General features: G+C 46.4%; 1 protein-coding gene across 4 annotated transcripts in view; it reads right to left on the bottom strand.

The window, feature by feature from the left end:
- Positions 1–1,820: 1,820 nt before the first annotated feature.
- Positions 1,821–14,158, bottom strand: part of si:dkey-19b23.8 — a 20,236-nt gene continuing 7,898 nt past the window's right edge. For 2 of the 4 annotated variants that reach the window (XM_048620231.1, XM_048620230.1), the window contains exons 2-3: positions 8,041–8,656; positions 1,821–3,196 (exon numbers count right to left, since the gene is read on the bottom strand). In XM_048620231.1, coding sequence (XP_048476188.1) covers positions 2,991–3,196; positions 8,041–8,605 — 771 coding nt within the window. In that variant the 5' untranslated portion in view covers positions 8,606–8,656 and the 3' untranslated portion in view covers positions 1,821–2,990. Of the gene's footprint in view, positions 3,197–8,040; positions 8,657–9,734; positions 9,820–11,775; positions 13,481–14,158 lie in introns of those variants that run through there. The other 2 variants (XM_048620228.1, XM_048620229.1) reach the window with 2 other exon arrangements.

The raw sequence follows: 14,158 nt of genomic DNA, 5'->3' as shown, positions 1-14,158 counted from the left end.
ACATTTAGAAGGCATCTGGATGGGTACATGGATAGGAAGGGTTTAGAGGGATATGGGCCAAATGCTGGCAAATGGGACTAGATTTATTTAGGACAGGATCTGTTTCCATGCTGTACATCTCTGACTCTAAATGGAACTTGATTAATCTAGGATACCTGTTCGGCACAGACAAATTGGACGAAAGCGTCATACAGCACGGAAACAGATATTTTGGTCCAATTCGATCCCATTTAGAGTCATAGAGATGTACAGCACGGAAACAGTCCCTACGAATCTAAGTATTTTGGTGATCACTTGACCTGTTGTAACGTATAAAGCCAAGTGCTGTAAGATGGGACTAGAATAAATAGATGATTGGTAACAGGCTTTGAAAAGATGGGCCAAAGAGCCTCTTTCAGTGCTATAAAATTCTCTGACTGACGTGGTTTGTACTTGACTGATCTCAAGAGCACTTGGGGATGCAGAACAAACACTGGCTTTGCCTGTTTTGTTCACATCCCGTGAATGAATATTTTTTTAAAAATGCCACTGCGCAGATAACAATTCCATCACTGTGACCTTCTGTGAACACAAGATAAACTGGTCAGTCATCTCGTCTCTGCATCGGAATATCTGCCCTTGTTTTGCCTGTAAGCAGCCCAGAGCATTTCCAAAGCAAATCATTGTCAGAAGCATTTTGATAGGAAAAAAAAATGCATCAGAAGTCAAGCCGTTTGTCCGTTCTCCCTCATGTCGAAATGCTAGTGATCACTGTCAAGGGCTGAACAAGAATTAGGCTTTGCTGAGCAAGGTGGCTACAGATAAGGAACAGACAGTTAACGCCCTGGAAACATTCCCAGCAAAATTAAAACGTTTTGTTCTCAAGTGTGTCGAAGCAATTAAAAACCGGCAGAGTGTGTAAACAAACAGGGGGAGTCAACGCTTCAGGAGAGGAGGGGAGCTACAGAAGAGAGGCACGAAACAAAATAAGACATTTTTATCTCAGCTGTAACAACAATGAATTTATATAATACCTTTGGTGAAGCTAAGTGTCCCAAAGAAGGTTAACAAAGCTGACACCGAGCTACGTAACAGGAAACAAGTGACTCAGAGTTTGGTCTGAAAGCTGGGGTTTAAGAGATGTCATAATAAATGAGAGAGAGGAAACAGGCCATTTGGCCCAACAAGTCCACACTGCCCCTCTGAAGAGCATCCCACCCAGATCCATTCCCCTACCCCTGCATTTCCCATGTCTAACCCACCCAACCTAAACATCCCTAGGCACTATAGCATAGCCTACACTGCACATCTTTGGACCGTGGGAGGAAAGCAGGGCACTCGGAGCAAACCCGCACAGACAAAGGGAGAATATGCAAACTCCACACAGACAGTCGCCCGAGGCTGGAATTGAACCCAGATCACTAGCGCTGTGAGGCAGCAGTGCTAACCACTGAGCCACCGTGCGAGTTCAGATTAGTTTCGTTTGATGTGATTTATTGTAGTCACATGTACCTATGTACAGTGAAAAGTTTTGTTTTGTGAGCAGATCATAGCAAACAATGACATACAGATCGTAGGGTGCCTAGGCAGAGCGCAGCATACAAAGTTTTGGATGAACTCATGAGGAGGTTGGGCAGGAGTGTGACAGAATACTCTGTCAGAGAGGTTACAGTGATATGGCTGAGGCTTTCAGCAGTGGATGTGCTTAGCCAGAGATGAAGACAGGCAATGTTTACAAGAGGTGGGAAAAGGCAAACTTGCTGATGAGAGACGGAGTTGGGGAGAGAGAGGGAGGGAGAATTAGACGCACACTTTGTACAATTCCACATGACACGAATAACTCCATTTCAACTTTTACTGGAATTGTTTGAATTCTGTAAAACAATCCCACTTTTAAAAAAACAAAATTTGTCATGTATTTCGTGTGGGTAGGCTGCTATCGCCCACAGGCAGATGAGAAAGGAGTTAGTGAGCCTTTTATCTGGAATATCTCCTTCCAACAGACATCTTAAAAGATAAAACAAAACAGTGTCTGAATTCCCCTCCCTGATCGCTGGTGGTGTCATTTAAAACTAAACATGAACCAATTGAAAATTAACATCCTTCTGGGTAATTTGCAAATCAATTTTCAATAGGGTTGCACTTCCTGGTAGAAACAAGTGACTATGGGCTGTTCTTTTCATAGCCAGAGCTTTCAACTAGAGTCCATGAGTGGTACAGAGCAACTGGAGGCTACTGGTCAGGGGAATTTCAGTCAAATGGAGCTAGTGTCTGCCTCCAGAGCTTCTTAAGGCTCACTGTTTCACAGCATAATGCACAACGTAGGCATAATAATTAGGAGCAGGAAGAGACCATTAGGCCCCTTTGAGCTTTCTCTCCCCAACAAAGCCATCACGCAGCTAATCTTCCAACCCTATCCCCATTCCCCTTAGTGTCAAAAAAAAGGAGAAATTTCTTCTCGTCTCATTTCAAAAACAGCTGACTTCTTAACCGGAGATCGTGACCCCTCTCACACTGTTTCTCACACAGTTGCAGATTCCCTAGCCAAGGGGGAAAGCAGTCTGTCTGTATCTATCCTGCCAGGGATCATCTAAGTTTCAATGAGATCAACTCATTGTCGATACACAATATACACTTAGGCTCACTAATGCAGGCGGTGAGCATGGTTTTAAATGTAAAGGTCTAAAAAAAAGGTACGAGTTGTTGAAGTGGAAAAGCAGTCTTCCCCTCGACACACTTAACATTGCTGCGTTGGAGGTGCTATTGTCACATTTTTAGCAGTCTGACCTATCATCAATAAGCAGTCACCTCGATTAAAAAACTTTCTTGTGGGGAGAAATTGCATTCATCACGCACTTAGGCTTAAAAAAAAACGATCAGTAAGAGCATCCAGTCTGTAGATTGCGACGTTGTGTCCTTAGGAGGTTCACGTTGCCAATTAATTTTCTTTCACCCGACCTCTGTTAAGGAATAGTCAATGCAAAACGAGCAGGGGGGAGTCGAGCGGACGGTCAGTCTCCTTCCTGCTCGCCCCGGACGAGCTGCTGGACTGAGGAATCCTTGGTCAGATCCTCCACATCGTGGTAGCCGGTGTCCAGGCGGTGAGGGGCTCGGAATGATGTCGCCCGTTGTAGAAACTCCTGGTGCATCCTGACCTCTGCCTCTTCGTCGCTTTCCAGTGGCCTGTTGATTTCCGATTCCTCGTCCAATGAGCTGCCTGTGGAAACAGAGCAAATCCACACTTAACCGAGTGGGGTGCACCGATAACCACAAACCAGAAACCATTGCAAAACAAAAAAAGTGTATAAAATCCTAACCAGGCCACCAAGATGTGGCCTAGTGGTGTAACTGCTGGACTGTTAATCCAGAGACCTAGCTAATGTTCCAGGGACATGGGTTCGAATCCTGCCACGGCAGAAGGTGGAATTTGAACTCAATAAATATCTGGAATTGAGAGTCTAATGATAATCATGAACCCATTTTCAGTTGTCAGGAAAACTCATCTGGTTCACTAATGTCCTTCAGGGAAGCGAAACTGCCATCTTGACCTGGCCTACACGTGACTCCAGACCCACAGCAATGTGGTCGACTCTTAACTGCCCTCTGGGCAGTTAGGGATGGGCAACAAATACCTGGGCCTAGCCAGCAACACACACATCCAGCGAATGAATTTTAAAAAAATAAACATTTAGAAGACTGCGGATGCTGGAGATCTGAAGTAAAAACACTTTCAGACAAATTAGTTACAGAATGCAAGGTGTTGGGGAAACACGGCAGGTTTAGCAACACTCTGTGGTGACAGAGTTAGTGTTTTTGAGTCCAGTGACCTTTCTGATGAAGGATCATGGATTCCCTACACTGCAGATAGAGGCCATATCAGCCCATCAGCCCACCAACCCTCCAAAGAGCATCCCACCCAGTCTCACCAATCCCCTATCCCTATAACCCCGCATTTCCCATGGCTAACCCGCCTAGCCTGCACATCCCTGGACACTACTGCACAATTTAGCACAGCCCATCCACTAACCTGCACAATTTTGGACGGTGAGAGGAAACCGGAGCACCTGGAGGAAGCCCATGCAGACACCCGAGGGTGAAATCGAACCCAAGTCCCTGGCACTGTGAGGCAGCGGTGCTAACAACTGAGCCACTGTGCCAGATCATACCGGCCTTGAAACGTTAACTCTGTTTATCTGTCTCCGAAGATGTTGCCAGATCTGCTGAGTTTCTCCAGTAATTGCCGTCTTTGCAACTCATTTGCCTGTCTAAGTGCCACTCGGGCAAATCACACCAAGTTTTGACGATCGTGAAAATAATTGGCAGGAACTAACGCGGCAGAGAAGAGAGAGAATTCCTAAATCTACTGTTGTACAACTTACACTATATCCCATTTAGAAACTCCAAAGACATGCACACTCAGTCACAATTAAAGCAGACAGTCTGAGTCAGATATTATGGTAAACAAAATCTCAAAGATCAAAAGTGCAGATCTCTTAGATGCTTATCTTGTACAGTTCCTTTATTTTCTGTTCTGAGGAAGGGTCACCGGACCCGAAACGTTAACTCTGTTTTTTCCCTTCACAGATCCTGCCAGACCTGCTGAACTTTTCCAGAAAGATAACAAGGTGTAGAGCTGGATGAACACAGCAGGCCGAGCAGCATCAGAGGAGCAGGAAAGCTGACGTTTCGGGTCGAGAGCTTTTCCAGCAACTTTGTTTTTGTTCCTGATTTACAGCATCTGCAGTTCTTTCAGTTTTTAGTTCCTTTATTTTGGCTGGCTTGTTAGACCATAAAACCTCAAGGTACAAGAGCAGAATCAGGCCATTCGGCCCATCGAGCCTGCTCTGCCATTCGATCATAGCCGATATAATTCTCAGCACCATTCCCCTGCCTTTTACCCCAACCCTTGATATCGCCCTTACTCATCAAGAACCTATCTCTGTCTTAGATACACTCAATGATTTGGCCCCCACAGCCCTCTGAAGCAATAGGTTCTACAGATTCCCCACCCTCTGGCTGAAGAAATTCCTCATCTCAGTTCTAAACAGTCGTCCCTTCACTCTGAGGCTGTACCCTCGGGTCCTAGTCTTTCCTCCTGGTGGAAACATCTTCTTCACATCCCACTCTGTCAGTAAGGAGCATGCACATTAGTAAGAGATATCTCAAAATATAATTATGAATTGTTACAATAACTGATTAATTATTCTATTTTAATGAAACAATAATCAGTGGTGCATGGATTTTATCCAACAGATCCTATCAGGACAGGAGGCCATTCACTTGGATATATATCTGATGTGCATTTTCTCTCCACCTACTCATCCAAGCCTCTGCTCCCCTTGACACCATTGGCCAGAGATCTCAGGCTTAAAAATGAATAATTACACAGGAATCCACTGCTGCTTGCGAAGGGGTCCACATTCCAGCCATCCCCGGTGTCAAAACAACATTTTCAAACTTCTTATCTGAACAATTCAATTCCGATTTTAAGGCCACGTCCTCTGAACCTAACCCCCTACCCCAGACCCCACTAGCGGAAATGTTTCTATTTACCAATCTGCTCTGTTACTTCCAAAATAACAACGGCATCTACTGCATTTGCTGCTTACAATGTGGTCTGCTCTACACTGGGGAAACAAAATGCAGACTGGGTGGCCGCTTCGCAGAACATCTACGTTCTGTCCTCAAAAGAGACCCTAAGCTTCCAATTGCCTGCCACTTTAACATGCTGCCCTGTTCCCTGGCCAACAGCAAAGCCCCGCGCAAACTGGAAAAAACAGTACTTAATTTTCCACTTGGGAACTCTACAGCCTTCTGGATTCAATTTGGAGTTCAACAACTTCAGGGCTTGAGCTCTCCCATGTCCTTACCCCAAACCCCTCCTCACCAGGCGTTGTCATCACAGTCTGCTATTACACACTACCCATTGTTAGCCATTAACAGTCCCCATTAACAGCTATTCACCCTCCCAGCCTAATCATTATCTACTCCTTTGTATGTCCAACTGTTTTTCTCTCTCTTTGGGCTCCACCTCCACCTCCAATTTACTCCTTAACCCCTCCCCCCACCCTATCTTCTGCATAAAAACCAACAACATTTTCCAAGCTACCATCCGTTCTGACGAAGGGTCACTGGACCCGAAACATTAACTCTGATTTCTCTCCACAGATGCCGCCAGACCTGCTGAGCGTTTCCAGCGATTTCTGTTTTTGTTTCTGATTTCCAGCATCTGCAGTTATTTCACCTTTTTTCTCCTCCCAAAACCACCACCACCGCCCCCCCCGCCGCACTTTTAACCTTCTACACTCCAGGAAATACAAGCCTATTCTGTAATCTGAACCATCTCACTGGGCGAACAATTGTTTTCCCAGAAAATAACTTGGCAGGAAAATAACCTCTTTAAAAGAGGGATTAAACAATTCCATTTTGTTCCTTGAAAAGCCTAATTAGTTTTCCTTTTATAGACTTTCGTGTCTGTTCCCTGCCATCAAGCACTAAAACTTCCTGCTGATTGTTAAAATGAATCATCTACATACTTAATCTCTCCCTTCATTGATGCGAAAGAATTTATTTTTCTACCATATCTCTTCCCTTTTACAAAAGGGTTATTGTAATAGCATGAAGATGCCTATCAGATTCACTCTAACCAGTTTCACGAGGCTAGGGACAGGCAAGCCAGGGGTATAGCAGAACTCATAGATGACAGAGCGTTTCCAAATTGCACACTGTAAACAGATATGAAATACAGTGAACGAATTAATGTCTACAAACAGTCATTCTATCCATCATTCTTAAAGTGTCCTGCAATTGATGGTTATATGCCAACTGGACTATTGCATTCAACTCTGGTTTCCACATCAGACATTGGCTTTCATAGATTCACACAGCGCAGAAGAGCCCTTTTGGCCCATCGAGTCTGCACCAACATAAAAGTGCGTTAACCCCAATTTCCTCCACTTGTCCCATATCCTTGAATGTTACGAGATTTGAAGTGCTTCTCCAAATCTTTTTTAAAGGTTCTTTTAAAAGTTCTGAGGAAGGGTCACCGGACCCGAAATGTTAACTCTGATTTTTTCTTCACGGATGCTGCCAGACCTGCTGAGCTTTTCCAGCAACTTCTGTTTCTGTTCCTGATTTACAGCATCCGCAGTTCTTTCGGATTTTGTTCTTCTTAAAAGATTGTAAGGTTTCCAGCCTCCACCAGCTTTCCAGGCAGTGCACTCCAGATTCCTATCACCCGCTGAATGAAAAGGTTTTCTCCCACCACGCTCCCCCCCACCAAATTCCCTCTGAATCTCCTGCCCCTTGCCTTAAAACTACGCCCCTCTTGTGATTGACCCTTCAACCAAGGGGAACAGCTGTTCTCACTTCACTCTGTCCATTCTCCTCGTAATCTTGTACATTGCAATCAATTCTCTTCCAATCTCTTCCTTCAGGCAGAAAATACAGAAGCTTGAACACACGCACCCAACAGGTTCAAGAACAGCTTCTTCCTAGCCGTTATTAGATTGCTGAATGGACCTCTCTAATTTCAAATCTAATGTTGATCATGCTTTTGTGCACCTCCTGTGCACTTGTATGCCTCGCTCTGTCTAAGCACCCTATGATCTGTACATCCTTGTTTGCTAGGATCTGCCTGTAATGCTCACAAAACAAAACTTTTCACTGTACTTAGGTACACGTGACAACAATAAATCAAATCCCCTCCTCGGTCTTCTCTGCTCTAAGGGAAACAATCTTGACACAGATCTGAGCTCACTGTGGCTTGCCTCCTTTGCTCGGAGGCCGAATTAGCACAGATTAGGCGCTGAGGCGGCCAGTGTTGTTCTGAGAAGATTGTTCTCCCTTTATGGGAGAGACTACAGCTAAGGGACACTGAGCCACCTTCTTGAACCGCCACAGTCCCATGCGGTGTAGGGGCACCCCCACAGCGCCATTAGGGAGAGAGTCCCAGCACTTTGACCCAGCGACAACGAAGGGACGGCCGGTATCTTCTCGACGCGTCACTGGGAGTGGTCGGGACCGTAGCCGTGCTGGGAAATTCAGCGACTCATCGCTCACCTTTATCTGCGCAGCAGCGAGAATCGTCCTGTTGGTCAGGCCTGGGGTCAGTGCCCGAGGAGGGGATTGGCAGTGCCTGGTGGTTGTATGTCTCGTGCCATTGACTGAAAGCTGCCTCAAAGGACTTGGCCAAACAGACCGTGATGGCCTTGGCTTTCTCTGCGTTGCTACACAGGAACACGCGACACTGCAGCTGCCCTTTGCTCTTGCAGATGTAGAGGAACACATTGGTGAGGCCTCTATCCGCCGTGCAGTAGGCGATGTCGTGGAGGTAGGTTTTGGTGATTTGCCGGCCGCTCGAGATCTCCTTCACCTCCAGATAGCGCGGTCTCACCACCAAGGCATGATCCTTGCAGGCCTTGCTGGGCTCCTTGTCCACCAGACGGTTAACCACCTCCCGGGTTTGTTCGACCTGCAGCGAGTAGATTTTCTCCATGCCCACGTAATGCACCTTGAACAGCGGATCGCCATGGGACAGACTCTTCGTCTTGTCCTTCTTGAACCGCCGGAAGACAGCCGGGGAGTTTTTAATGCTGTGAATGAAGTGGAAATTGTTGAGCGACATGATCTCAAGTGGTCCTCCTCGATGCTTTCTCGTCAGATGAGCCAGTCAGATCTGAATATGGAGAGAGAGACAAGAATTTCAGACAGGACACCGCTTTTTCTTTGTTGCCCGACCCTAACTGCCCTTAAAACCGAGTGGCTAAGTCAGAGGGTGCTTCAAAGTCAACTGTGTTGCTGTGACTCTGGAGTCTGTAAGACCGTTCTGGATAAGGACCGTAAGGATGTTAGTTGGCCAGGTGGGTTTTGAAAACAGTTCACGTCAGATGTCACCATGCCCGTTCCCTCAGACTAGCTTTACATTCTAGATCCAGTTGGAATTCTGCCAGCCGGAGAGATTTGAACCTACGTCTTTTTATCCCCTCCCTCATTAGTGGGGCTCAGGACTTGATTGAGTCCCACAACTCATACCACTATCTCCATTTGTGGGTCTCGTTGCATTCCCAGGTCTGACCCCACAGCCCCCAGAGAGTGAGGAACACAGACCAGACCATCACGCAAACCAGCCTTCCATCCTTTGACACAAAAACTGAAATTGTTGGAAAAGCTCAGCAGGTCTGGCAGTATCTGTGGAGGGAAATCAGAGTTAACGTTTCAGGTCCAGTGACCCTTCCTCAGAATTTCCATCCATTGACTCCATCTATACTTCCCACTGTCTCAGGAAAGCTACCAACATTAAAGACCCCTTCCACCCCAGTTTATACTCTTCTGTCAGGCAGAAGATATAAAGTTTGAATACATGTACAAATAGATTCAAGAACAGCTTCTTCCCTGCTGTTATCAGACTGTTGAATAGACCTCCCAAATTTTAATTCTGATCTCTCTCTCTCTCTCTCTGCACCTTCTCTGTGGCTGTACCACTGTATTTTGCACTCTGTCCTGCTACCCTGATGTACTTTGTATGGTACGATTGGCCTGTAGAGCATGCAAAACAACACTTTTCACTGTATCTTGGTATGTGTAACAACAATAAAATCAATCGCAGGTCAGGCACAGAGGTAAGCCATGCCAGCCAGAACGGAGATCAAACACCCTGCGCTCCTGTTGCCCAATCTGGCCCGCACCCACCATCCAGATAACACTACCAACCATAACCACCCGCCCCAGGAGGCTGAATCGCTGTAGCAGCATACACTTTTCCTTCATGTTGCAACTTGGAAGGAATGATCCGGGCTCCAATTCTTTTCCATCACGGGCTGACCAGGAATCTCTCTCGTGCTGAAAAGGAGTTGGAAGCTTTTGTAAAGCGACACTCAAACTGATTTGGTCCCGAACCCAGTGCTTCTGACCCAGAAGCGGGGAACGCTATCTCTGCGCCACAAGCCCACCTGAATATCGCTTGCTCGAGGGTATAAAGGGAGGAGGTCGACCACCACTAACTTGTCCACCCAGACAATGGTGACAGAGAGAGCACAGAAGTTTCCTCAAAGTTTCGTCTTTCATTAGATGTGCAGGTTAGGGTGGATTGGCCGTGCTAAATTGCCCGTAGTGTTCAGGGATGTGTAACTTAGGTTGGTTATAAGTGGTGGGTCTGGGTGGGATGCTCCAAGGGCTGGTGTGGACTTGTTGGGCCGAAGGGCCTGTTTGCACACTGTAGGGATTCTGTGTGATTCTATAGAGTCTTTCACAGCCTCAGGATGACCCAGCACGCCTTGCCAGCAACGAAGTAATATTTGGAGAGCAGTCACGTTTTCCAAACGTAAAATGTGACTACCAATCTGGGCACAGCAAGCTCACATAAACTGGAATGTATGAGCGACCTGACTGTCTGCTTTTCTCTTTTCTTGAATGACATTGGCGATGGCTCAACATTGGCTGCAAGTCACCAGGGATAACTCGCCCTCCACTCCCCTTTCAGACAGGAGCCCAGTGGGTTCTCTTTTACACCCACCTGAGAGGGCACGGCAGAGTGGCGCCTTCACTCAATGCCACACTCCCTTGGCACTGCACTGGGGAACGCCAGTCTGGATTTTGGTTCTCACATTTCTCACCCGGGACAGGTTTTTGGCTCTGACTCAAGAAGGAACTTAGCCAGAATTAACAAACACCAGAGAAGCATGGGCGTCTAGAGGAGCAAATATCCCTCTCTACCCTTTTGTTACTTTTCCTCCACAGTACAAACGGAACTTGGTAGCCCACCCAATTGTGGCAACCTTAGGATGGCCAATCAATCCGTTTTGCCCGGGCTGGTGCATTTAGACCTGCATCGTTTTGGTTTAGGTGGGAAAAGCATGGCAAGATCCCACCATAGGCAGATGCTCAGGTAACACCAATTCTCTCTCACAACACCCAGTTACAGCCAAAGAGGTTGTTTCTGTGTTGGATGTTCCAGAGCACAAGACATTGAGTATACGAGTTGGGATGTCATGATGTGGCTGTACAGGACATTGGTTAGGCCAGTTTTGGAATACTGCATTCAATCCTGGTCTCCGTGCTATTGGAAAGATGTTACAGACTCAGAGTCAGAAAGCACGGAAACAGATCCTTCGGTCTAACCAGTCTATGCCAAACATAATCCCAAATTAAACCAGTCTCACCTGCTTGATGTTATTAGACTTGAAAAGGTGCAGAAAAGATTTACAAGGACATGCCCAGTGTTGGAGGGTTTGAGCTACAGGGAGAGGCTAAAGTGGCTGGAGCTATGTTCCCTGGAGTGTCAGAGGCTGAGAGGTGATCTTATAGAGGTTTATAAAATCATGAGGGGCATGGATAGGGTGAATACCCAATGTCTTTTTCCCAGGGGGTAGAGTCCAAAACTAGAGGGGCATAGGTTTAAGGTGAGAGGGGAAAGATCTTAAAGGGGACCTTAGGGGTAACTTTTTCACACAGAGGGTGGTGCGTGTATGGAATGAGCTGCCAGAGGAAGTGGTGGAGGCTGGTACGATTTATAAGGCATCTGGATGGGTATATGAATAGGAAGGGTGTAGAGGGATATGGGCCAAATGGGACTAGATTTATTTAGGACTCTGGTCAACACAGACGAGTTGGACTGAAGGGTCTCTTTCCATGCGGTATGACTCTAAGACTCTATATCAGAGATCGCCTCACCGCGACATGCCCTCAATCCCACCTCTTCCTCAAATCACAGTGAAAGCAGATTTGCTTCATTCACGGCCATGGAGAGAAAGGATCGGGCGAACTTAACTTCCAAAAAGAAAAAAAAAGTGTACATACCTGAAAGAAACGCTTCCAGGGAGGCTGCAGATTGTATAGTGGAGCTTGTTCAATAAACCTGAACCCCTGACATTACTGACGGAGCTCTTTCTAATCCCATTGCAGTCACAGCAGCACACCCTCTAATTAAATCCTAAATAATTAACTCACTTTTTCCTCGACTGAGCACAGGGAATTAAATCTTTCCCTGGCAACCGCTCTGCCAATGAAAAGGTGAACCACAAATGGAGACTACCTTTAGAGTCACCACCATAGCAACCACAATACTCAAAGCTTTCACATGAGGAGATATCATACCCTTCTCTAATGTCATTGTATATGGAGCATTAAATTCCCCTCCCACTTGTTTATCAACCCACAGCAAATTTATACCAACAGCCAATTTGTGCACAGCATGCTCCCACAAACTACACTACAATGGGAGAGCCAATAAAGGATGTGAGGTCTTGCATTTTGGTAAGACAAACCAGGGCAGGACTTACACAGTTAAAGGTGGGACCCTGGGGAATGTTGTCAAGCAGAGACCTCGGGTTGCAGGTACATAGTTCCTTGAAAGTGGCATCACAGGTAGACAGGGTGGTGCAGATGGCATTCAGGCACATTTATCAATCAGAGCATTACGGGTAGGAACCGAAAGAACTGCGGTAAGGCCACATTTGGAGAGCTATGTACTATTCTGGTCACCCTGCTATAGGAAGAATGTCATTAAATTGGAAAGAGTGCAAAAAAGATTCACAAGGATATTTCCAAGACTGGAAGGTTTGAGTTATAAGGAGAGGCTGAAACTTTTTTTCTGCCCCCAGAGCATCAGAAGCTGAGGGGTGACCTTATAGGATGTTTATAAAATCATGAGAGGCATGGATAGGGTGAATAGACAAGGTCTTTTTTTTCCCTAAGGTATGAGAGTCCAAACGTAGAGGGCATAGATTTAAGGTGAGAGGGGAAGAATTTGAAAGGAACCTGAGCAGCAACTTTTTCACGCAGAAGGTGGTGCGTTTATAGAACACGCTACCAGAGGAAGTGGTAGATGCAGTTACAATGGCAACATTTAAAAGACATTAGGATAGGTATGTGAATAGGAGACGTTTAGAGGGATAAGGCAGGTAAATGGGAGTAGTTCAGTTTAGGAAACCAGGTCGGCACGGATGAGTTGGGCCGAAGGGTCTGTTTCTGTGCTGTACGGCTCAATCATATTGGTCAATAAAAGATAAATGTTGACTGTGGGGCAAATTCCTCCCCACCCCTCAAACTCTTCATCAAAATAGTAACCACCTGAGGGGGCAGACAAAATCTCGGTGCCATGCCTACTCAAAGTTGACAGTTAGCCCCCACCCCTCCATCAGTATCTCACTGCCAGCATCAGCCTTGGCCTGGATCTGAACTTGCAAACACCTAATTCAGAGAAGAGAGTGCCCGAGTCAAACATTTGGAGATCCACTGCACAGAGAAAGGCCCTTCAGCCCATTGAGTCAAAAACAACCACCTAACACTTGTAATCCCATTTCCCAGCACTTGGCCCCTAGCCTTGAAGGCCTTGGCATCCTAAATGTTTTTGCTCTCCCCGGCTTACAGGCAGCGAGTTCCAAATTCCCAGCACCTGCTGGCTGAAAACATTTTACTTCACATCCTCTCTAAACTTTCTGCTTCTTACCTTAAACCTATGGCTCCACTGAGGGGGAAAGGTTTCTTCCTGTCTACCCTGCACAACAATGTCTCTCCTTCCTCAGGAGGCTAAGGAAATTAGGCATCTAAGGTTTTGGAGTAGATTTGTAGCTCGGGTTGTGGGTGTTGGGGTTGGTTGGCTCGCTGAGCTGGTTCGTTGTTTCGTAGACGTTTCATTACCCTACTGGGCAACATCATCAGTGCAGCCTCCGATGAAGCGCCGTTGTGTTTTCCCGCCTGTTATTTAAACACCGGTGTCCATTGAGCTGGATTACCTCACTTCCAGTTTTCCTTCGCAATGGAGTGTATATGGGGTCAAGCTCTATGTGTTTCTTAGTGGAGTACCAGGCTTCTAGGAATTCCCATGCTCGTCTCTGCTTTGCTTGTCCCGGGATCTTGGTGTTGTCCCAGTCGAATTGGTGGTTCTCCTTATCCATGTGGATGGAGATGAGTGAGTATTGGTCGTGTCTTTTTGTAGCCAATTGATGTTCGTGTACCCTTGTGGTTAATTTCCTTCCTGTTTGTCCGATGTAGTGTTTGTCACAGTCTCTGCAGGGAATCTTGTAGATGACATTGGTCCTGTCCATAGTGGGTAGTGGGTCTTTGGTTCCGGTGAGCAGTTGTCGTAGGGTTGATGTGGGCTTGTGTGCCACTCTGATGCCCAGTGGTCGTAGGAGTCTTGTGGTTGTAGGAGTCTTGTGGTTGTAGGAGTCTTGTGGTT

The sequence above is a fragment of the Rhincodon typus genome, chromosome 45, assembly GCF_021869965.1.
Source record: "Rhincodon typus isolate 14 chromosome 45, sRhiTyp1.1, whole genome shotgun sequence".
NCBI classification, from domain to species: Eukaryota; Metazoa; Chordata; class Chondrichthyes; order Orectolobiformes; family Rhincodontidae; genus Rhincodon; species Rhincodon typus.
Note: the sequence above shows the minus strand (reverse complement) of the source record. Positions and strands in the feature narration are given on the sequence as shown.